Raw genomic sequence first — 23,985 nt, 5'->3', positions numbered from 1 at the left:
TAGGCTAAAAACTTGATTTTTCATTATCAAAAGATTTTAACTTGTTGTTATAGGTTCCTTTCAACTGCAAGGAGCCACTGTTGTCACCTTCTTCTCTTTCATTCCATATCCAGTTCACCAAGAAGTCATGCTGCTTCTACTTTTAAATATAACAGAGCCCACCTGCTTGTCTCCACCTCTATTGCTTCCATCATCTGTCGTGCAGTAGACTCTTATCTGGTCTACCAGCTTCTACTTTTGCCCCTTTACAGCTTATTCTCCATAGACATGGCAAAGGCATCTCTTTAATATATAAGGAAGATCATGGCACACCTGGGCTCAAAACCCTGCAGTGATTCCACATGGGCGACCAGATGAAAGCAAAGTTCCTACAATGGTCGACAAGCTCCTTTGCGATCTGCTCTTATCTCTTGATGTCTATTTCTCTTCCACTGTCCCCCAGCTCTGTGGAATCTAGGCACCCTGATCTCTTTCCCCCTCTTAGAATCCATCAGAGATTTAAACCCCTTTGTTCACTGTATTTCCTCTGCCTGGATGATCTTCCCCAGATTTCCAGTTAGCGTCTCCCTCACCTGCCTAGATTTCTGCTCAGATCTTACGTTCTCAATGAGGACACCCTGGTCACCCCATCGAATCTTTCAGCACGCCCCTCTTCCCATTGTAATCCTTGCTACCCTGTTCTAATCTTTAATCATATAAAATTTTGTAGCCCTTAGCTGACATACTATATGATATATTATACATATAAGTATATATAAAATATGTATAATATGCATTATTTATTATGTTTGTTCTTTATTTTCTATTTTCTCAATGAATAGGCAGAAATCTTTGCTTTCTTTTATTGGTAAATCCCAAACACCTAAGACAGTTTTGGTGTATAGTAGGCACTAAATAAGTTCTGGTGAATAAGCAAATTAATTAGTTAAACAGCAATATTTTTCTAACATTAAAGAGCTTTAAAAAAAAAAAAAACAGGTTTATGTAGAATGTACATGTAACCATAATTGTATACTTTAAATTTTTTGGTACTATAAAAGTACGTTTACAAAATAGAAAAATTTGAAAATATAAGAAAGTTGAGAAAGAGAAAAATAGACTAATAGAACTAATATACATCTAATACAATCTAATATGATCTAAGACAATCTCCTTTAATATTCTGATTTTTTTCTGCTAAGCCCTATTCACAATTGAAAGGTATTTTAATAAAACTATAATTAATCTATTGTATACAAGCAAACTTCAAAAACGCTCATACTACATTTCAATTTTATTTTTCCATGAACTTTTTGAAATACCCTGGTACATAATTTTTAGTATCTTTTCCTTCTAATATTATCTTGTATGTATTCCATATTTTACATATTTTTCATCAATATGTCAATTTTAATCACCACATGTCAGTTATTCTTCAACTTTTATGAGTTACATTTATTGATATTTGCTGTATTAGGAAATAAAATAGGAAAATTTTAAAAGTATTTACTTATCCATTTAAAAAATAAATAATAAACATATTATATATTAGAATAAAGTCCATTTTTAATTCAAATAACTACATTTTCCCAAACCAAAAAAATTAGAGAAAAGAAACATTTGAGTTTACATATTGGCAACTCTGTCAATATCTAGCTTGATAAGAGACTGGATTCTCAGATCTTCTGCATTCTATATTCAGATTTATGTTGTTTGGGTTGAAGTAAAATGAAGAAAATACCACCTCAGAATGATAAGTAGTAGGAAAGGGAGGAGTATGCTAATGGCCTTTCAAGATAGTTGTGGACATTCTTCATTCTGACTTGATACTTCATCAACATTCAACAAGTGGTAGTTTCTTAAAGGTTAGCTGCAGTGTGGAATCTGAAACCGTAGCAATGAACTTTTCATATGCTATTATATTAAAATTCATTGATTCATCTTGTAATTTGAATGGATCTTTTATCCATGTGTGATTCTGTAACATCATACTTTGGTTATTTGGAAAATACTGATTCATTGAGTTAAGCAAAACATATATCATTACTGATCTTATCAGAAAAAGTTTTCAAATATTGGAAAGCAGTAATGCTCACAGTAGCAGATTAAAGTTTTAACTTTCATTTTAGATTTAAAATTTTATCATTTACAATGTTGTCTATTATTTTCCTTGATGTATTGAGCTAACTTTGTTCATTTAGAAAAATTGTCTGCCAAATACCCAAGTCTGAATAATTACAGTTTTGTCAGTCATTCTCCAGTAAAAAGAAAAAGAATGATGTTCCATGAAAACAGTGGCTAATTCAGCTTGCAATTCCAACAGTCATTCAAGTGAGTTTCTTTGAGACAATTATTGTACTTCAACATGCAGAAATGCTTTACATATACCTCCATTTTGTCACACACAATATTAAAAATATGTATACTCAAGGGCTGAAATTTAGTAAAATTAATAACTTTTACTATTTCGGCAAAAACATTTAAAAGTAAAACTGGCACGCTATTTTATTTCATTTTACTTTTTACTTTTTTACTGTGAGTGTATAGTAATTAAGAATATAACGACAGCTAATACGGTTTGGTGTTACTGCCTTGATTTGTACGGAGGGACCACCATTGCTTCTGCACCATCAGTACAAATGTCAGCACAATTGGTCCAGTATAATAGGATTCAAAAAGTTATTTAAGTCCATTTTAAAAAAAGTTATTCAACACCAAATATCACAGTTACCACTTGTGTTTATTGTCACGCATTCATATAAATGATGATTTCTTTGATGATTAGTTGGTTCTGGTACCAGATAAATACAAGCAAAATAGCAAATCCAGCCATGTTCATAGCTTCATCCATTCATAAGTCAAAAGTGCTATTCTACAGACAAGATCTTAACTTGGTTTCTGTTTTGCAGCTAAATCTTCAGCAAGGTATTATATACCATTGGAAAGAGACAGTGCAGTCATTTGTTTTCTTAACTTTGTATTCAGCGGGCATTCAGCAAAGTCAACTCTACAAGGCTTCATTGGTGTCTTAGCTATTTTATGAGTTTCTCCAGTCAATACGATATGGGAACTGATCTGTAAAATACGTCATTGACTTTTTCACTTGCAATTGAAAAACTGTACCTAACAATTTTTGGCTTTTAAAAAGTTCATTATATCTATACTTTAAAAACTCAATTTTCTTTTCTTGAAAGTCTCAATGACTTTCTCAAAATGGCATACCAACTCAACTGGCATGATAATACTTTTCAAAAGTATTGTTGTATAAGATAATTGGGTAAATTATTATCTTGTGTGTGCTGTGAGAAAGACAGTTTTTATCATATTTTGAGTCTCCAAGTTTCTTTGGACTAGATTTCTACCGTCCATGAGTAGGAAACCTTTTGATTTATCATTTTTATATATTTTCCTAGTGTCTCTAGACTTAGAAATAGGAAGCTGTGGCTTGAGAATATATGTCTTCTAATCACCCTCTCAAAGCAAATGATTCATTCTCAAAAACAAATATAATAAACTTTCTTTTCTTAATTTTTCATGTTAATATGTACTATGAAATTATAAAACTATGACAATTCTAGATAAAATTTAAAAAGTTAGAATTGTTTTTGAAAAATAATGAAACTATTCTTTCAAAACAAGATATCCAAATGTATTTACTTATTGTCGTTTTGAACTTAGGCACAAGGAAAACAACAAAATTTCAAAAGAATGATTTATTGGATGATGGTAGGATTACAGAGATTATAGTATGTATAATGAAAAATAATGAGTAAGAGCACAGTAGAAGTACTGAATGCATAAAAATGTCTGTAAACAGCACGCTTATATAATAAACTTACTACCTTAAAAAATTCTAGAAAACACAAGGACTGACATACATTCCATTAACCATCAGTGTGATGATATCATCACAGTCAAGTAGCCTCTGGAGAATTCTACTGCATATACTTGAAAGATTGAGTGAAAAAGGCAAATGACAACTGGAATTTGTCACAGAAATAATTTTAACTTTGAAGACGCCCATGACAGTGTTTCAGGGAATCCCTGAGCTTGGAGACCACACTTCAAAAACTGCTGCTATAGGTAATTATGTTATTCTATATGTGCCACCAGTGGTTTCATAGAAACATGGCTGTAATAAAATTCTTTGTACTAAAGAGTTTCCACCTCTGTTAGTTATTGTTTTCATATAGTAGATGACCAGAAATAAAATCACTATGACAAATTAAGAATATGTCATAAACTCTTCAAAAAGTCAGTGTCATGTGGGTAAAAGATGGGAGGACTGTCGTAGAATAAGACTAAAGAGACATAGCAGCCATAGCAATGTTTGGATTTTTGTTGGATCTTGGTTTAAAATGGGAAACAAATTTACTGATAAAGACATTTTTTGGACAATAGGAATATGGAATGAATATTAGATGATATTATGAAATTATAGTTAATTTTATTAGGTATGTACTGATATAAGGTTATTTAGGAAAAGTTCTTATTTTTAGAATATGTGTGCTGAAGTACTATTGAGGTTTTATGTTATCTGCAACATATTCTCAAATGTTTCACCCAAAAGTATCTACCTATATATCTATTAATCTGTACATACACATAGAATAGATTGGGACACACAATAACAGCACTATGTTAGCACTTGAGATTCTAAGTGTTGGGGATCTAGGTGACCCTCAGACTATTCTTTCAGCCTGTCAATTTATTTGACATTTTTCGTAATAAAAAGTTGGGAAGTAAACAAAATCACTAAAATAAATGTTATTAGTATTATTGGTTTATTTCTATATCATCATCTAAAAGAATACAGCATTGTTTTGAAAAGGCACTTTTTAATACCTTCACAGAAAAGTATCTAGCTCAGTGAGTAAATGATCAGCCCCACAGTCATTTAGATGGGAATTTTCATTCTTTCTTCACCAGTGCTGAATGGTGTGACCTCAAGCAAACTCTCAGGGATTCCAGTTTTCTTATCTGTAAAATGATGACAATAACAATAGCTATTTGATAAGGTGGTTGTAACAACAAAATTTATATTATCTATAAAACCCTTAGCTTAGTGCCTGCCAAATAGAAAGCACTCACATCTCATCTTCTGTTTTTGTCATTACAAATTCCAAGTCCTTGCTTTATTCAAGCAGGAAAACCAATGGAGAAGCACCACACATTAAATTGTCTCTATTACATTACATTCAAGTGCTTCTGTAACTTCAGGCCTATTGCAAGTCCTTAGGGAACCAAAATGTTTTAATACATCTGTAAGAATTACTTGTAATTAGTACGTAAATAGTTACAATAAATTATTATTTTACGTAAATGAAAATATTTTTCTCTAGTGTTTTCTCTGGAAGTTTGTCTTTGCAATTATTTTGCCTTAAGTTTTCTGAATCATAGGCAATTTTATCTTGGATTGTCATATGTTCAATATAATGGCATCTAAATTGATGTCTTTTGATGTATTTGAGAAAATAGAACTTATATTTTTCATGGATAGAATTTCAAACCAAGAACTTCCTCGTTTGTTTTGTTCTTGGTGTTCAAGCTACCCATAGACCAGTAATTCTTAGAAAGCAAATTAATTACATGACAGAACTTATCTACTGTTTGGAGAATAAAGCTCTTAGGATTTTAAAGATTGCTAGAAAGTGTTTTCAGAGTAATTCAGAAAAGTGAAGGCACTTATTTTACTGTTAAACGATTTTCATCTTGTTAAGTCCAAAAATGATTCAGTTGTTACTGATAATTTTTAGAGTGTTTCTTCTTAAAAATTATCCTTAATTTTTATTAGTAATAAATGCTGCTCAATATTTTGAGGTATTTAAAAAGGCATTTATAATTGTAAAAGATGATATATTTAAAATGACCTCCTCAAAAGGAATGTTGTGTTTTTACTTAGTGTGTTATATGGTCCAACAAATATTAAATTTTTTATTATAGATAAGAACTCTTATGAAAATAAAAATATTATAGTGTGGCTTCACGTCAACCCAGCGTGGGTTGAAATAAAAGGTGTAGATTGAAGTAAAAGGTCTGTTTAAAGAAGGGAGCCAATTATAATAAAATGAGAAAAACTCAGTTGTATTTTGTATTTTCCACAAATACCCGAACGGATAGAAGCACTCTAATTATTCTGACATCTCAGAAGAAACTGAAATATAGCTCATTAAAATGATGAGGAAGGGCTAGATTTTTTAACCTGCATAACTCATGGAAATAGCTTCCTCTCTCTTCCTCTGTCTCTCTCTGTGATATGTATTATCCAGCTGCTGAAATAGACTGCCTTCTGGAAATTAAAACCCACATGGCTCAGACCACAGCAGTAAATCTGGTAGAACATATGGTCATGGGTGAATTGTTACACCTCTGCCTAAAACCTTGAGATTTTTATCAATAGGCTTTGCCCTGAGTAATGGGATCACAGTGACAAATTCACAGCAAAACTTTTACGCTCATAACAAAAGAGTATGTTATGGCTTCTTTCTTTGTATCATTCTAATCAAGCCAGAATTACGCTGTAAGTCAAGTATGAGACATGAAAATGTATATGTACTCATTTGTAGTCTTTTCTCTATTCAAGCATTGAGATATGTTTAAATAATAATTTAGTTCCACATCCCAGTTAGATTTTCCAGTGGAGGTTTAGGAATTTTATGTTGATGAGTTTTGTTTTTTCATTTAAAGTCACTGTCATTTCACAAATAAAAGAAGTCTTTTTGTCGTAATTTTGTTTTTGTTTTGGCGGGTGGTCGGTACAGGGATCCATACCTTGACCTTGGTGTTATAACATATAATACTGTGCTCTAAATAAAAGAAGGTTTTTTGTTTATTTGTCTCAAATAAAAGAAGTTTTATTGGTTTGTGCATTCAACAACATTCAATATTTTCATTTATTGTTCCATGGGGAGAAATAAGAGAACAGGGTGAGAAGAAGGGAACTAATATTTTTCAGTGTCATGGTACTATGGGTCTGGCTCTTTGCTCTATTGTGTCTGATCAGATCCTAACAACTGTCCTGAAGCATTCATACATCCATGCTTTCATAACTTCATTCAACACATGGTATTGAGTTTGTTACTTTTCAATCACTGGAAATACAGCAAGACAGGTACGGTTCTTATCTTTGCGGAGTTTTAATTCCAGCCAGGAAGATCAGCACTAACAAATTTCTAATTCATAATTACAGCTGTTAGTAAGGGATAAAAGAGCTCATAATAGGAAAACTTGACTTCATGGGTAGGGGGTGGGGATACTAGGAAACTTTCCAAAGTTGTTGAACGAATGCTTGAAGGTCTGAATGTATCATCAATCCACCTGTCCTAAAGAATGTATAGGAGTTGGCCTGGAAAAGGGTGTGTGTGTGGAGGAGTACCTGGAAAGGGAGTTGGAGCTGGAAGGAATCTGGTGACAGATAAGGGAGAGAGTGGTTTTCTGAGATCATTATAGCTGAGACATCCACAGTCACACAGGTAAGTCTAACTGTGGTTTGGACTTGGTTCTGTCCAACATCTAAGCTGTTTCTTGTACAACATGCCTTCTCCATGTTAGACTATACCTTACTTAAGTGCTTTGATCGTCACCTGCAGGTTCTTTGCCATAAATGTTTTTGCATTTTCATTTAGAGATATTGCCATTTTATCTATGAAAGTAAATTACTGTTCATTTGTTCAGCATCATTCTCTGTTTTGTTTTTCAGTGTTCCAACATTCCAGAGCCTTCCTGAAGAGATCCTCAGCAAGCTCGCAGACGTACTTGAAGAGGTAATTGTTTTTAGCCTTTGAACTCTTTCAGATGGGACCCAGCCCACTCAGCTGGCTTCTTTCACAGCTGTGTGATGATGAGTCACAAACTGTAGAGACCTGTTACAAATTTTTTCAAGCTCCGAGATGAGCTATATGTTTGGCTTCAAATAAAAAGCAGCTCCGCATAGCCAACATTTATACACAGTTAGCAACATGCAAATCAAAACCACAGGGGGGGCAAATCTTTTTGTTGTGGTAAATGTAATGTCACTTTGACTTCCAGGAATGGGAGATTGAATATTTCTCTTATTTCAATTAGTGTAAAATAAAATTGTAGTTATTGGCACCCTAAAGCTTCAGATTAGCAAATTTACAAGAAGAATTAGCACATGAGTAATATTCCACATGCCTGAATGTGGAGTATTACAGGTAGTTGATTTTCTCTGAGCCCTTGAAGCCATGGTTTCGAAGAAGAGGAGAAACAATGCACATTAGGCTATTTATTTGTAGCCTGCCTCATTGAGATTCATTACTGGGCAGTAGCAGAACAAATTTTTTCCATTCAAGCCAATGAGCTCCATAACTAATTTAAAGCAGATAAGTTTTGGTGTCTAATGTGCTGGAGACCAGCTCTGCAGGATTCGTTGGACCTGAATAGGTGGTACGGATTCGGTGAAAAAAGAAAGACATGGACCACAGATGTCTAGTGCAAGTGTGGACAACAACCACGTGAATCTTGTTTTATTTACGTTTTTTTTACTTAATCCTCTACATAATGATTTATCTTTAATCAAAACATTTTTTATTTCATTTCTATTGAAAAGGAAAGGTCAAAATGTTCCAAAGCTCTCATGTTCTGACAAAAACATCTACTCAAGCATCAGTAGTTCACCCCAAAGCCTGTGGCTTGTGGCCAGAAAACTATACAATAACAACATGCTTGACTTTAAAATGTCAGAATTTCGGTCTGAATCATAAACCTTAACCTTCTTAGCTTACAATTTAACCCCTTTTTAATCTTACTTATACTTACTACTCTTAATTTTAATAACATTGATTAGTTATGGTTAACAATTTAATATTGCTTATACTCTATATTGATCATTTTAATTTATAATCAAAATCACAATGTTTATAACATGAATATTATAAAATTTAACTATAAATCTTTATTAAATTTCTATGTTATTGTTACAAATTTTGTGTTACAAACTGATTTAAACAAAACCTATTAATATCGAAATGTGTTTGTGTTTCTCTACTATTTAACTTATTTATTTTATAATGAAACCTTTTATTTCCCTGCCAATAGACGTTGGGAACAGCACAGGGGATAAAGTGAAAAGTTAAATGATCCTACTCAAACTAACAAAAACACACTATATCATTCTTATTATTACTAGGGAAACAACATGTTCTTGGTAAATCAAGTGAAACTGCGGGAATGGGGAAAACAAAGAAATCTGTAACTGGTTATAATCAAATAGTTGCAAACACCACTGCACTTGGACCCACTGTCTCCCTGGGGGATATGGATAGAAATCCAACATAATAATTTCATTCCCACACACAAAAGAATGATCACAACTATAGAACTAGTTATTCTAAAATTATGGGTCAATGCACACACCACTAACAGGAAACATTTTAACAAAATTAAATCAAGCCAACCCATACCAGGAACATACATCAAAAACACCTCTAATACTGACAATGCCTTTAAAGTAAACCAATTAATTTTGATATATTATTAACATGTTCTTTGAGAAACTCCAGGACCCTTGGAATCTCTCAAAGCCATACAAAGCCAAAAGGTTAGGCTGTTTAATTCTGGGAAGCCTTGTCAAGCAACCAAAGGTGAACAAACAGGAAATTCCATGGAGCCGTGTCACACACACGGGGCCCCCTTGCAGCCTGTCGAACAAGGGGTATCACTCCTCAGGCTCCCATGCCGTTCCCTATAGCAGGATGGCTCTCAAGACTAATGTTGTTCTTCTATAGATATTGGGCATATGAATTTTGTTTCAGGTTGAAATATCAAAAATTGCCTGTTCCCTTTTGCTAAGGAAGCAGAGATCTATTAATGGGAATCCAAGAATGGTGTCTGTGAAGGTAAAGCTGACCACCAGCCCAAAGTAGGATGCCCTAGCTAGAGTGGAAAGACTGGATGACAGAGTTAGTATAAATCAGATTCAGCAAACCAGAAATAAATAAAGGAATCTGGAAGGGTAGTCAGTAGCCCAAGCGAAATTATGAGACAGAGACAACTCAGGCAAGGGAAGCATTGCAGGTGTAGGGGTCAAGGGAAAGCTTTCTCTCCATTCCCTTAAAGTTTGTTGAAATGAACTGATAACAGACGAATTAATCAGGAGACAAAAAAATACACACATTAATATGCACATAAGCATAGGAGTCCCACAATATGAGATTCAAAGATGAGCCTGAGGACAAAAGTCTTTATACCATACAGGAAGGAATAGAGGCTTGGAGCACGGGGTTAAGGGAGGGAGAAGAGGGGAAAAGCATAGTGAGCAAAGGTTGTCTTGGTATGCAGATGGAGCCTCACAGGTAGCAGCCCTCAGAAAGAATAGATCATAGTCTGCACTAAAAGTTCCTCTGTCAGACTTTTAAAAGTGTCAGATTGATTTTAAGTCTCTTTCCTGTGAGGTAAGTTTTTTTCTAGATCAGGATAAAGCAGATGAAAGGGGCCTTAGGAAATGTCTATATACTTCATTAATGTTGATTTCTCCCACAAAAAGACAGCTTTCAGAGCTGGTCCTGTGTCTGTAGCTCTTCTGAATAGCCATATTGAAATATGCCAAAGAAATCTATTTTGGGGTGCAATATTTTGGTTTCCTCCACAAATCAGGTTTATTCATTAAAAAAAAAAAATTTATTCAGTAAATGTTCATTGACTGTCTTCTATAGCCAGGGGCCCTAAGATATAACAGTGAATAAGATGGGCACAGTCTTTTCCTCATGGAGTTTACAGAACAGAAGATTCATATTAATCAACCAGTTGCATAAAAAATGATTAAGTGGAATTATAATACAGGCCAGTAAGTAAAATATGAGCTGCTAAAACAGGGAAACCAAGCTAGTCTAGGGGCAATGGAAACATTCCAAGGACATACTATGAGGCTCACTCTGCAAAGTAAATAGTTGACTCTATAAAGAAGGATTGTTATAAACCAGAGGAACTTAATGGATGAATAAAGACATGTAAGATGGTATCTTGCAAGGACTAGTAAGTCCAGTGAGATACTTTGATTTTATCCTCTTAGCCAGAGAAAGCCTTTAAAGTCTACTAAGCATGGGGGAGTGGAAATAGAGACAGGATCAGATTTACACACTTTTAAGAGTATTCCAAAAAAAGGTTTAACTGGGTGGTTAAGCAGAAGTAAAATGAGATGCCAGTAGTCAGCCATAGAGCAGAGAGTGGTTTAGGAATGTGCCTCTCCACCTGCATCTTATTTTCAGCTAAATTTCCCTTGTTGCCTTCTTATAATCTGGACTTCATACTGATTGTTCTTATCTATTACATAATTATTTATTGAATGCCCCCTTTGTCCCAGCACTCTTTCAGGCTCTGGGCATGCAGCAATGAAAAAAGCAAAACAAAACAAAAATCTGTGTCTTCATGGAATTTACATTATTCAGGTGGGGGCCACAGGGAAGATAGACAGTAAACAGAGTAAATAATTTTTATAATTTTTAAAGCCATATGGTATGTTCAATAGAGTTAAATGCTAAGAAGAATTTAAGTAGGGGATGAGTGTAGGTGGAGTTGGGGTTATTAGTACAAGTAACTAGAGTTGTCAATTGAATCAAGAGGTGAGAGAGTGTTGAGCTAAGGGCAGAGTCTGTGCAAAGGCCCCAGGAAGAGTGTGCCTGGGGAGTTCAAGGAATAGCCAAGGGGTCATCATGACACAGTTGGAGTAAGGGTCAGAGAAAGGTATGCCTAGAATTCTGTAGGAACAGGCAGATCATGTAGGAACATTTATGCCATTGAAATTATTTTGGCTTTTACTTTGAGATGGAAGCCATTGGATGGCTCTAAACAGAACAAGAAATTATTTGACTTACATTTTAAACAGGATTGCTGTGGCTGCTGTGTTGAGAAAAGATTAAGGAAGCTGCTGCAAAAATCCAGGGAGAAATGATGGTGGCTTTGTTCACTGTGGTAATAGTATTACTGGGCGCACAGGTCTGGCTGCCTGCCCTCTTCCAAAAACAAACCACTCAAAAGTTAAATGTTGGTGAAAGTAGAAGTCAGCTTTATTCAGGAATACTGGTAACTTGAGGAGAGATGTTAGGCTAACCCACCTCTCCAGTAAACCTGAAGGCGAATGGCCAGACTAAAGCCATCTCAAGGACTTAGATTTACTGAGGGGTTTTTAAAGAGGGGGGCCGAGGGACTGGAATGTGGGACGTGAAAAGCAGGAGGGAGGGAGATTTGAGCTTTAGGGGCTCCCTGAAAGATATCACCAAAACTTTGACTGATTTCTGCTCTGACTTTGCTGTTATCTCAGAGTCCTGCTGGAGGGGTGGAATCAGCGTAGCTTGATTAAGGTCTTCCTTGATTTCCCAGGGCCTACAAATTTGCAGCTATAAGGCTGGCTAGAAAACAACTTTACAGTTATGTAAATAATGTCATCTTGCCCATAATCAAGGTTCAAAATACCAAATAACCACAGGAAAATAGGGAACCCAGAGAAACGCATGCCAAAGAAAAATGCAACTGTGCCCTTTAAAAATTCCTCTACAGCCCATGTGGTTCTAGGTCCTAATATGACTTAAATCCTGCTCATTTCAACAAGAGGAGATTGAGAAATAGTCAGATTCTGACTGTATTTTGAAAATAAAACTGAAAAGCTTTCTTGTTGCAATAAGGGTATGGAATGAGAGAAAGAGAGAGGAATCAGGGATGACCCCCAGGCTTCTGATCTGAATAACTGGGAAGATGGAGTTGTTATTAATTGCAAAGAAGATGAGAGAAAGTACATTGGGGCAGGGAGATAAGAAGCTTAGGGAGATAGGATATGGGAAGATCAGAAGCGTTGAGTCCACAAAGGGATCTTTGGCAAGTACATGGTTTGTTGTAGCATTGTTTGTGTGGCTGGAAGATGTTGGCTATCTGGGTATCATTCTGGGGGACCAAATGTGGATAAATACTAGGCAGAACTCTGAAGCAGTCAACAATTATTTTAATAGCATGAATGGATCAGAAAAGCATAGTGCTGAGAGAAAAACTTAAAACCAAAAAACAAACCAACAAAAGAGATGAAGTTACTGAAACACCAATTACATACATTGAAATGTATGAGCAGAAAAAATGCATTTTATGAAGAGTCATTACAAACAAAATATTGCAAATTGGGTATGTGTGAATGGTTGCTCGTAGCAGAAAGGGGAAGGGAGAGCAATGGGGATGAAAGAGAATGAATGAATGAATGAATTGAATGAATGAATGAGTGAATGAATAGGAAGGCATAGAGTAAAGCCTTGATTGATCCTTAACATTTTTCCACTTTACGAGACTGAGGAATGAAAATGAACCAGTGAAAGACTGTGAAAGTAGAAAGAAAATAAGGAGCATTTTTGCGCCTTAAAATCCAAGAAAAGAAGGTAGTTCAAGAAAAAGTCAGTGAAACTTGGGTTTGAATTTTTTGAAAAAGGGAAGGACAGAAATGAGGTTGATAGGTGGGAAGGAGAAAGTGGGGTTGAGAGGAGCACAGGAAATATTGTTGAATCAGGAGGCAGAGAGGAGGTTTGCATTTACAGCATCTTTAGCAAGCACAGGAAAATAGACTGTCTAGTGCCTGTAGACAGGGCAGGCAGAGTATCTGGGCACAACATGCAGGCAGATGGGTTGATAGGGTGACTGGAGTTCTGGAAAACCTCTTCTGATTCCCTTGTTTTCTCAGTGACAAAGAAAGCAAGATCATCAACTGAGAGTGAGAATGACGTAGAGGTATGAGTGGTTTAAGGAATCAGAAGGTATGAGAAAAATGGAGGAGGAAATAGACTAGGGAATTGCAGCATGAGTGCTAGGCATCATTAATGCCACACTTGGTGTTAGCAATCCCAAACTGAAGTTAAACGGGCAGGAAAGAGTTTATTCAAGACTATTGAAAGAGGTTAAAGAGATTTAATTCAACTTTCTGGAGCAAAGGTGGGAGGGCTTTTAAGCACTGGGGTGAGCTAGTGGAAAACACGGGAGGAGAACTGGAGTAGAAGTACCACAGCAGGTGGAAGGTTTTTCGGTGTGATTAGGCTGTGTTTGCTGGTTGCCCCTTATGGAGATTACATTCTTATCCTTTCATAGAGACCAGAGAAAAGGATGCTACCTCCTTCCATGATTACATTTCAAAGGGATCCTTAAGAAAAACATTCCTGGGTTGTAAAACCAGCTGGAAGAAGATGTAGATCTCAAAAAGGCAAATTAAGAATTTACAGTTGAAAGTTCTTTTAAAGTAAGTTCTCTTAAACAAAAAGCTATAAGAGCCTTGAGTCAAGAAGAAACCCGTCTAAAGTTTAGTCAAGTTGAGGGGAAGGTTAATCTCGTTTTGGCCACTCGTCCATTGGATTGTGTTTTCTCAGATTCATTTATTTGCCTGGATTCTGGTTCCAGGTAAGTAGAGAATTGGATTTAACCAGGACTGTCATTTTGCCAAGAGGAGAGTGATTGGAGAGAGAATAGGAAGTTAGGGTGCATGTGAAAGAGTAATTGTAATGACTGATGCTGGAACTGAAACTGGGCAAGAGGGAGAGGAGCACCAGGGTGGGCAAAGGCAAGAGAGGTGGCGGGATCAGTGGATTTTAGTCTCGTGTGGTTGAAGAATTCCTGGAGTTGGGCTATAAGAGGGGGTGAACTGGAAAGATACTGAAAGCTTTTTGTCTCTAGGTACTAAACTACACCGGTAATTCTGTGATCCATGCACAGATTCTTAGTTGAGGCTTATTGAAATTAGCTTTCCCATGATTTATCGGTCTCCCACATCTCATGTGTGACCACAAAGTGAAGCAGAACACTGTCATGTTTGATTTCTATGTTCAAGTATAAAAAAAATTATGAGAACAGTAGTAGCTATATTTCTCTCTGGATGTGCTGACCTGCAACCTCTGTAAATGTAAAACTGCTTTTCCCAGTTGGTTTTTTGCATTTTGCTTTTGTTGTCCTAAAAGAAACTGAGGCCAAACATATAAAGCGCAGGATTTATTGAGCCAATATGTCAGTTCTAACCAGGAAACTCATAGGTCAGGTCACCCCGAGAAATGTGCTCTGAAAAGAGCCAGCAGAGCTTAGTATTTTATAATCACAAGAAGGGGGAAGAATCAAGGAGAGAGAGGGAAGGACAGTCCCACCTAATTACTTCATCAGATTTTCTATCGGTTGTCCATGACATGTAGATTTGGGATTGTTACTAGGTTACCTTCTACATGCAGGGATCTATGGTAAGGGTTCCAAGAAGCATTCATGGTTATTTTGTGGCTTCTGGTGCCATCCTGTCTGCTTCTAAGTAAAAACGGTCTTACAATGTTTTCCAGGTGGATGTGACTACTGATTTATCCCAGATTCCCCAAGGCACTGTAATTTAGCTGACCTGGCCAGAGCAGATTTTTTGGTTATCACTGTTTTTGTTGAATACACTGAAGACCTCTCTGATGACCTTGTGTTTTTCTTTAAAAAAAACCCAAATCATAAACAAATCGAAACAAAACACAAATTTATTAGCTCCAATCAATCCCCTTAAAAAAAACCCACAACTGAGTCCATGAAATCCTTTGTCATTTTCTTTCTTTTCCACAGCTGTGAAAGTACTTGCAATGTTTTGTATAACAATAGCCACAGCTCTATAAATAGTTCTGACAAAGACATATGTTAGTATTTTATGTCAGATTTTCTCATCAAAAGATGCTTTAATTTATGCTTGGATTTTGTGAGCAGTCTATACCAATGCTGAGTGAGAATGGAAACAGATGATTAAGTACCCACACACTTGTTTTCAGGACATAAAAATGAAGTAAACATACAAAATACAAAGTAGACATATAAATATACTACTCAGTGCAAAGTGTTTAACTCAAGTTGAATAAACAAGCACAATAGAAACTAGATTAAATTATGTATCAGATAAAGTGAAGCAAATTTGAAAGAACAAAAGCAACGCTGATGTCTCATAACACAGAAAAATGTGCTTGCATAATAATTGCGCTGTCTTTTTTTCTACAAATATCCACAAGAAGATGAAAGAATTCCAGATTATTTTGAAAGGAAAGCAGTATTCTTATAGTCTCCAAAAATGAAGTTTGCAGCTTTGTTTGTTTATTTGACAAATATCTATGGAGCACCTGCCATGTGCCAGAAATTGTTCTAGTCCCTAGGGATTCAGGGCTCTGCTTTCCTATAGCGTATGCTTTAATGGAAGATACAGATAATAAGAAAAGTACCATCGAGTGATAAGGCCACTTTGTAGTTACCGAGGGAAGACCATGCTGAGGAGGAGATATTTAAGCCCAGGTCTAAATGAAGATACGGTGAGCCATGTGCACCAGGCAGAGGGAAGAGCAGGTGCACAATTCTATTCTACAGTAGCAATAAGTCTGCTGACCTTAAGAAGATCTGTAGGTAGCAATAGTGGAGTGAGGAAGCTACAGAAAATTAGGCAAGACCAGATTGCAAAGGGTTTCAAGGGTCATGAAAAGGAGTTTGGTTTTCATTCTAAGCGCAATGGAAAGATTTTTAGGGTTTTGATTAGTAAAGTGACGTAATCCGAGTTATGTTTTGATAACATTGCTCTGGCCATTGTGAAAAGAATGGTTTATAGAGGGACAGGTCTGTTAGGAGTCTACTGCAAAATAATCTAGGTGAGGGTGGATGGTTTGTATGTAGATTTATTTTCTTGTTGGTTGTTTTATTCTTGACATTTGTTGTGAAACAATACTTTCTGCATTAGAGAAAAGATTTAAAAATAGGGACAGGATAGACGACATTGAGAGAAACAAAGTGTAACCAGATAGAAAACATTGAACATATTGAAAGTGATGTAAATGGGTGCATGTGACAAGAGAACAAATGCATAAGACTTGGGGGATCCTGTTCTGGAACTGGAAAAGAAGCCTTTATGAGTCATTTCTGCCATTGCCCACCCCAACACCCACCTTCCCACTCCGTAGTTTCTAACATGGATACCCTCCTGTGTGTTACTCCCCATGAGATTATAAAACAGGAACTAATCTCATTCTTACAATTTAGTGCCCTTTCCCCCCTTTCCTTTACATCACATAGTAGAACTATTTCCTTTGCATAGTGAAGATCTCACTCCATTTTCAGGAATACATAAAAGTTTTCTGTAATCACTTTGTATATTCTTGTAGAGATATAAAGAGGTTCTTGATAAAAAATAAAAATAAAATAAAATAAAATAAAATACCTGTCCAGGCCAAGCGCAGTAATTCCAGTGTTTTCCTAGGTTGTGTTTTGTAAGACAAGTCGAAATAATGTAATTGACTCTAATTACTCACCTTCATTGTCACTGCAGTATGTTTTTATCCATATTTGACTCAAATTAAGATGGCAAGTATCAGAAATGATTTTAGGAACTCCAGGTTTGGTTTGCTAGAGAAGCCATTTTTAATTTGTAAAATCAGTGAGAGAGAGGTTTAAGGTGCATGCAAAGACCAGCAAACTCTGACTTTATAAACTGGTTGCATTAACCTGTATATTATCCCAGATAGTACAGTGAAAATACAGCTGTGTATTTGAGTTTATCAAATGTATTTGAATCTATTCAGAGAGTCTATGAAGTATCTGTGGGTAAGTGGGAAAAACTGTGAAATTATAAAATAGTATTTAATAATCTTTTTCTTCTTACCATAAAAAGCTTAAATACTTTCCTTCTTCCCTTATAAACACTAGGATTAGTCTCTATAGATGAATTACATTTTTCAAATGGATTGAAAATCCCCTAGCTAATATCCAGCTGAGAAATACTCCTTTCAATTATCACCTAATCAAACATAATGGAGAAATGTCACTATGAATAAACACAGTATTTAATATTTACCTAAATGTTGGGCTATGGTAACATCTTTAAGGAAAATGGCAAATAAAAACATTTTCTCATAGAGAAAAAGAACCGAGATTAACCTGATGTGTAACAAAGAGTGCTTGAAAATTAATCTGAGCAGGGGTTATACTTTCACAATGGAAGTATAAAAGTTTAGATAACTTCAGGAAAACTGTACTTTATTGAAAATGCCAAATTAGAGAACCAAATTAAGTCAACAAATTCACTTTTCACTACCTAGTGTAGGTATTTGTCCTTTATCTATGTGAATAGAAGTGGGATAAGGATGCTGTGTTTATATTTCCTAATTTTTAAATGGAAAACAAAGCATATCAGAACTGCCTCTTTGTTTCATGTTCAAATTTCTCTTTGAAACATTCAATATGATTTTTTCTTGGAATAAAAGACCTCTGTTTCAACAACTTTTTAAGAGCTCTCTAACTTTGTGTCTGCAACTTTGCATGACTGGATTTTGGACACATTTGAGCCTAAACAGTGGGTTGTTCTGGTTTGTGTCCCTGGATGGTGCATTTATTTACACTTTTGTTGTTTGGCTATTTAAACTATTATGGCACTGACAAGGTCTTGGACAAACAATATTCCTCAGACTTCTTGAATTATTTAGAGGGACATTATGAGCAAGTAAAAAAAGGCAAAAAATAGACAAAGAAGCAAAACATTTTCAACTCATCATTGCTTGATGATATGATAGGAGGCAAATATCAGATTATATATAGTCCGGGGATCTTCTTGGGAGAAGGTAGTTTGAGGCACCCCTCCTTGCTGTGAGGTCCGGCAGGATGATTAAATATTTAGTTGTTTTGGCTGTGTAACTATTCCTCAGTGTTACCATCTCGTATTGACATCTTCCCAGGCTACTTAGCATTTGGTCTGGTTGTGAGTAGTACAGCGGGAAAGTCCTGCCTTTGGAGGAGTTATGGAAGTAGTGTGAAGCTCTCTCATTCATCACTTTAAATAGGCCTCCACTTTTGAGAAAAGAAACTGATGAGGTAGACAGAAACATTATTAGTTGTCTTTGAAATCTGTTGTTTATTTATAACTTAACTTTTTTCTTTCCTTTCTTCAGGTTTGGCCCTTGCTATTCAAAGCCAAGCCAGAAAGCATTCAAAGCACCTTCTTTTTCTCAATTGCTTTGGCCTAAAGTACTCTGAATTTGGAAATTTTTTTTTGTTTGTTTGTTTGTTTTGTTTGTTTGTTTTTTTTTTTCTTTTTTCATGACCGGCACTCAGCCAGTGAGTGCACCGGCCATTCCTATATAGGATCCGAACCCGCGGCCGCTGGGAGTGTTGCCGCGCTCCCAGCGCAGCACCCTCCCGAGTGCGCCACAGGCTCAGCCCTGAATTTGGAAATTTAACTGTCTTTTTTGTTCTCTGGTTTCTTTTAGGTCTGCCCTTTTATAAGGTACATTATTGCTTTTAAAGGGGAATTAAGGTGGAAGGGGTGTGTGCATGTGTGAGTGTGTGTGTGTGTGTGTGTGTGTGTTGTGGCAGGGCAGAGGATGGGGAGGATACCAAGAGGACAGCTTAAAAAATTAAGACAAAACCCCCACTTCAGTAAATAGAAGAAGTAAATACGGAATGGGAGAAAATATTTGCATGTTATATATGTGCTAAGGGACTTGTATCTAGAATTTTTAAAGAACAATTACAACTTAATAATGAAAAGATAAGCAATGAGGCAAGGACTTTCATAGGCATTTCTCCAAATGTCAAGAATTAACAGAAATAATACATATTTGAATTTGAAAAGCTGTCATACAGAAGAGATTTGTTTGGGATATTGTGAATACTTACACATTCATTTAGTGATTGAATGATACTGACTTTTCAGCATCTAACTCTGAGATTCTGTGTAATTCTATTCTCAACAAAGACCTTTCTAGTTCTAAGCCTCAGTCATTTTCATTTCTTGTCCCATAGAGAGGTCCCTTTTGCATATTTTCTAGGTCAATTTATTTTTGTAATTATATAGAAAGAACAAATGCTTGTTCATTGCTTTAACTTGGTCTCTAGTTATGTGAAGATTTACCCCTTGAGATTGTAAATTCCTTAAAGGAAATAACTATATTATATTTCTTCTCACTGGGTTCCTGTAAGCAGTTGATAAAAACAACAGTAATACCTTGATGTTAACTCTGTGCCAGGCTAAGGACATCATTTAATTCCATCTGAGGTAAATACTACTGTTATTATTATTACTATTCCTAATGTATATGAAGGGAAACTGAGGCTCAGGTAACACAGTTAAGTGAAATGGGAGGTATTTTCTGTACCACACAGTCTGAGACTGGAATCAGTACCTTTAATTGCTATACCGCATTACATTTTGAAAGTCTGTGGACTAAATGAAAAAGAATAAAATTATTTTTCCCCATCTCCCACTCTTTCTTATAAATAGGTGGTACTTCCTTCTGAAAATGTTTACTTGATTTCTTTTTTCGAGAATAATTAACTTTTTTCCCAGTCAGCATTTTGAATTTGTTATGACAGGGGTCCGTTTTATGCTTTCCACAAACTCCGAAACAAGGCATTTCTAGCCACTTTATCACCAGAGTATGAATGCTTTGCTCCATGCTGCTTGTAATTCATTAAAATGTATTTGCTCTGCAAATAGGAAGCCAATCTGCAATAAATCAGCTTTCTAGAAAACATTCATAGAAAGTGCTTGAAATGTTTGCCACATAAGAATATACAAACCTGCTTGGTACTTGTGATTTGCTGTCATTTGTGGGATTTGTAAACAAATAGTGCATTTGTGTGAAACTGTCAATTAGTGGCCTGCCTTTAGCAAGAGTGTGAGAGAGTTAGAATCTGGGTAGATCATGATCTGAATTCTTTTTACAGAGATGAGTTGAATTGTTCTGATTAAAAGAAAAAGTAACCCAAGATTTTCAACTTTTTTTTTTTTTAATCTGAAGCATCTTTGTAGCTGCCAGAAAAATCCAGCTCAGGGGCATGTGCACAATAGGCCTCCAAGGCATAAATCAATGAAGAATAGAAGAAGCCCACTCATGCTTACAAGTAAACGCTAAAGATAAGAAAACCAATTGGGCTTTCAGTTTTAGCCAGATACAAAGCTTGCCTGTGCTGGAGAGTTATCAAACAGCTTGGACCTTTGGCTACAGAGTACCTCTCTGAATCCATGGCAAGAGTGACCTACCACTTCCCTGCAAAGAAGGAATCATTCAGTTTCTTAGATCAGTGGCTCTAAGTCTGTTTCCTGGTAGGTAAGGCTATGAAGTAGGGCAGGCAGTATTTCAGTTATGAACGTTCATCAAATGTCAGTCAGTATTAATGAGGAACAAACTGACCAGCCAAGGCTTTAGGGAGACTGCAGTTGGGTGAGAAAGGATGCTTCTGTGTGTCTCATGTCCTGTGAGTTCCCATGATTATTATGAGACACTGTGAGTGTGCTTCTCTTAGCTCTCTGGGGAAAGCTACCTTTCTTTTTTATTTCTTACACCTAAAAATTCTTATTTTAGTACAGATAACATGATTTGTCTTTGAAATATACCTGAAGTACAGCTCTGTTCTGCTGACTCTCTGTTTTGTATGACATAGTGCAAATCAGTGTTCAGGACAATCATTAATGATTGCTGGGCATGAGAATAGTGGGTTCTCACTGACCTCTTCCGAAAATGTTAAGATCAAGTCAAACCTCTTCTGTTTCTTTCTTTTTTTAAGAAGCTTACCCTAACTGTACGCTATCCAATTTGTTGTCCCCTTGATTTTTTTGTGCTACAAAACCATATGCTTGCTCCTATATTCCCTGAATCTTGTCTGTCTCCCAATTTTCTGAAAGTACCCAAAGGATAGGGTATGTCTCAAAACGTATTCCCAGTTTCCAGATGAGCAAGGATTTGTACAAGAATTATGCCTGGCGCTTAGTACAAAATCAGTAAATGTTTGTTGAATGAGTAGTTTGAGTAGGTTTTCAGTAATGATGTGGTATGAGTGATCCAATGGATGAAGCAAAACTGTTCTGTTTTACATTTGGATGCTTTATCACCATAACTGGAAAGCAAATGTGTCAAGGACAGGAGACATGCATTTTAAAGTGCGACAGTTCATCGGTGCTATCGGATGGTTGCTGGTGGAGGATCCTCAAGGACCCCAAAATCAAGAAAACAGAGAATGTGTGGGGAGCCAAGGACTGGAAGATCATGGGAAAGAAGTTAAGACTTATTTTTCTTCTATCAGCCCTCTCCTCTCTTTTATCCATCCCAGGGAGATAAATCAAAGGCCAAAGCTTTGCAAGGATAATTTAAAGAAGAGGAAAACTCTTGTAAAGGATATTGACTTTCCAGTATAAAGTCTCTGGTCAGAGAGCTGAACTGGTGTCAATTAGTACTCACTTAACAAGGGGGTGAAGACCTCTAGTAGCCATTTCCTGATTTCCTACAATTGCATTTTAGTATTTCTCTATGGCAGTCTCCCAATCAACAACCTTACAGTGTTCATGTCTTCTCTCTCTTTTTACTAAGTTTTTATCTACAGATATAGTGATCCTACATATACGTATGTATATATGTGTGTATACATTTATGATACATACAGATATGTGTATATATATATGCACACACAGGCAGACCTCAGAGATATTGCAGGTTCAGTTCCAGACCACTGCAATAAAGCAAATATTGCAGTCTGGCCGGTTTGCTCACTTGGTAGAGCATGGTGCTGATAACACCAAGGTCAAGGGTTCAGATCCCCTTACTTAACAGCCAGCCACAAAAAAAAAAAAAAAAAAGAGGCAAATATCGCAATAAAGTGAGAATAAAGTGAGTCACCTGAATTTTTTGGTTTCCCAGCATGTATAAAAGCTATGCTTACACTAAGATATAGTCTATTAAATGTGTGATAGCATTGTCTTAAAAATAATGTATATACCTTAATTAGAAATCCTTTATTTCTAAAAAAATGTTATCGATCATTTGAACCTTCAGTGAGTTGTAATTGTTTTGCTGGTGCAAGGTCTTGCATCAGTGTCGATGGCTACTAACTGATCAGGGTGGTGGTTGCTGAAGGCTGGGGTGACTGTGGCATTTTTTTAAAATAAGACAACAATGAAGTTTGCTGCATCAATTTACTCTTCCTTTCATGAAAGATTTCTCTGAAGCACATGATGCTCTTTGATAGCATTTTACCCACAGTAGAACTTCTTACCAATTGGAGTTAATTCTTGCCACTGCTTTATCAACTAGGTGTATGTAATATTCTAAATCTTTTGTTTTTATTTAACAATGTCCACAGCATCTTCATCAGAAGTAGGGTCTATCTCAGGAAACCACTCTCTTTGCTCATCCCTAAGAAACAAATCCTCATCTGTTAAAGTTTTGTCATGAGATTGCAGCAATCCATCATATCTTCAGGCTCCACTTCTAATCCTAGTTCCCCTGATATTTCTACTACATCATTGGAATCACCTTCTTCCAAAATCTAGTTCATGCTGATATTTTGTCTTCCTTTAAATCAAGAATGTTCTTAATGGCATCTAGAATGATGAATCTTTTCCAGAAGGTTTCAATTTACTTTGCCCAGATCCATCAGAGGAGTATATGGCAGGTAATAGCCTTAAGAAAAAAAAAATTTTTCATGGCTGGCCAGTATAGTCATGGAACCCTGGATCTTGGTGTTATTAGTACTACACTCTAATCAACTTAGCTAACCAGTCAGTCCCTTGTATTTCTTAAATAATATGATGTAAAAGAAGAAATTACTCCTAGATCCATGGGCTGCAGAATGAATATTGTGGTAGCAGGCATAAAAACATTAATCTCCTTGTATATCTCCATCGGAGCTCTTGGGTGACTAGGCATTTTATCAATGAATAGTAATATTTTATTTTATTTTATATTTTATTTTTTTTAGAGAGACAGAGACATATTTTTCTTTTATTTTTTTCCAGGAAATCCAATAGTCTTTTTTCATTCTTTTATACATTTTTTTTTTTATTGGTCATGAACATTCATGGATACAAAGCTAACTGTCACCACTTGTGCCCAAGGTGTGATGGCCAGATCAATACTAGCAGCATGCCCGTTACAACAAGTTATGATTATTCCTCACATCCTTTACCTAATTAATCCCTGACCTACCTCCCTCTCCCCCTTTCCCCCACCCCACTCTGCAAACCTAGTTATGTTCTCTCCCTCTGCAAGTCCAATG

The 23,985-nt window shown here is 35.9% G+C and overlaps 1 protein-coding gene across 2 annotated transcripts in view; it reads left to right on the top strand.

Annotated features, from left to right (window-relative positions):
- Nucleotides 1–23,985, top strand: part of PRKG1 (protein kinase cGMP-dependent 1) — a 1,297,492-nt gene that overhangs the window by 899,654 nt on the left and 373,853 nt on the right. For both annotated transcript variants that reach the window (XM_063103400.1, XM_063103401.1), the window contains exon 5: nt 7,679–7,742. In XM_063103400.1, the coding sequence (XP_062959470.1) occupies nt 7,679–7,742 (64 nt within the window). The remainder of the gene's footprint in view (nt 1–7,678; nt 7,743–23,985) is intronic.

Source organism: Cynocephalus volans, chromosome 7 (genome assembly GCF_027409185.1).
Source record: "Cynocephalus volans isolate mCynVol1 chromosome 7, mCynVol1.pri, whole genome shotgun sequence".
NCBI lineage: Eukaryota > Metazoa > Chordata > Mammalia > Dermoptera > Cynocephalidae > Cynocephalus > Cynocephalus volans.
Note: the sequence above shows the minus strand (reverse complement) of the source record. Positions and strands in the feature narration are given on the sequence as shown.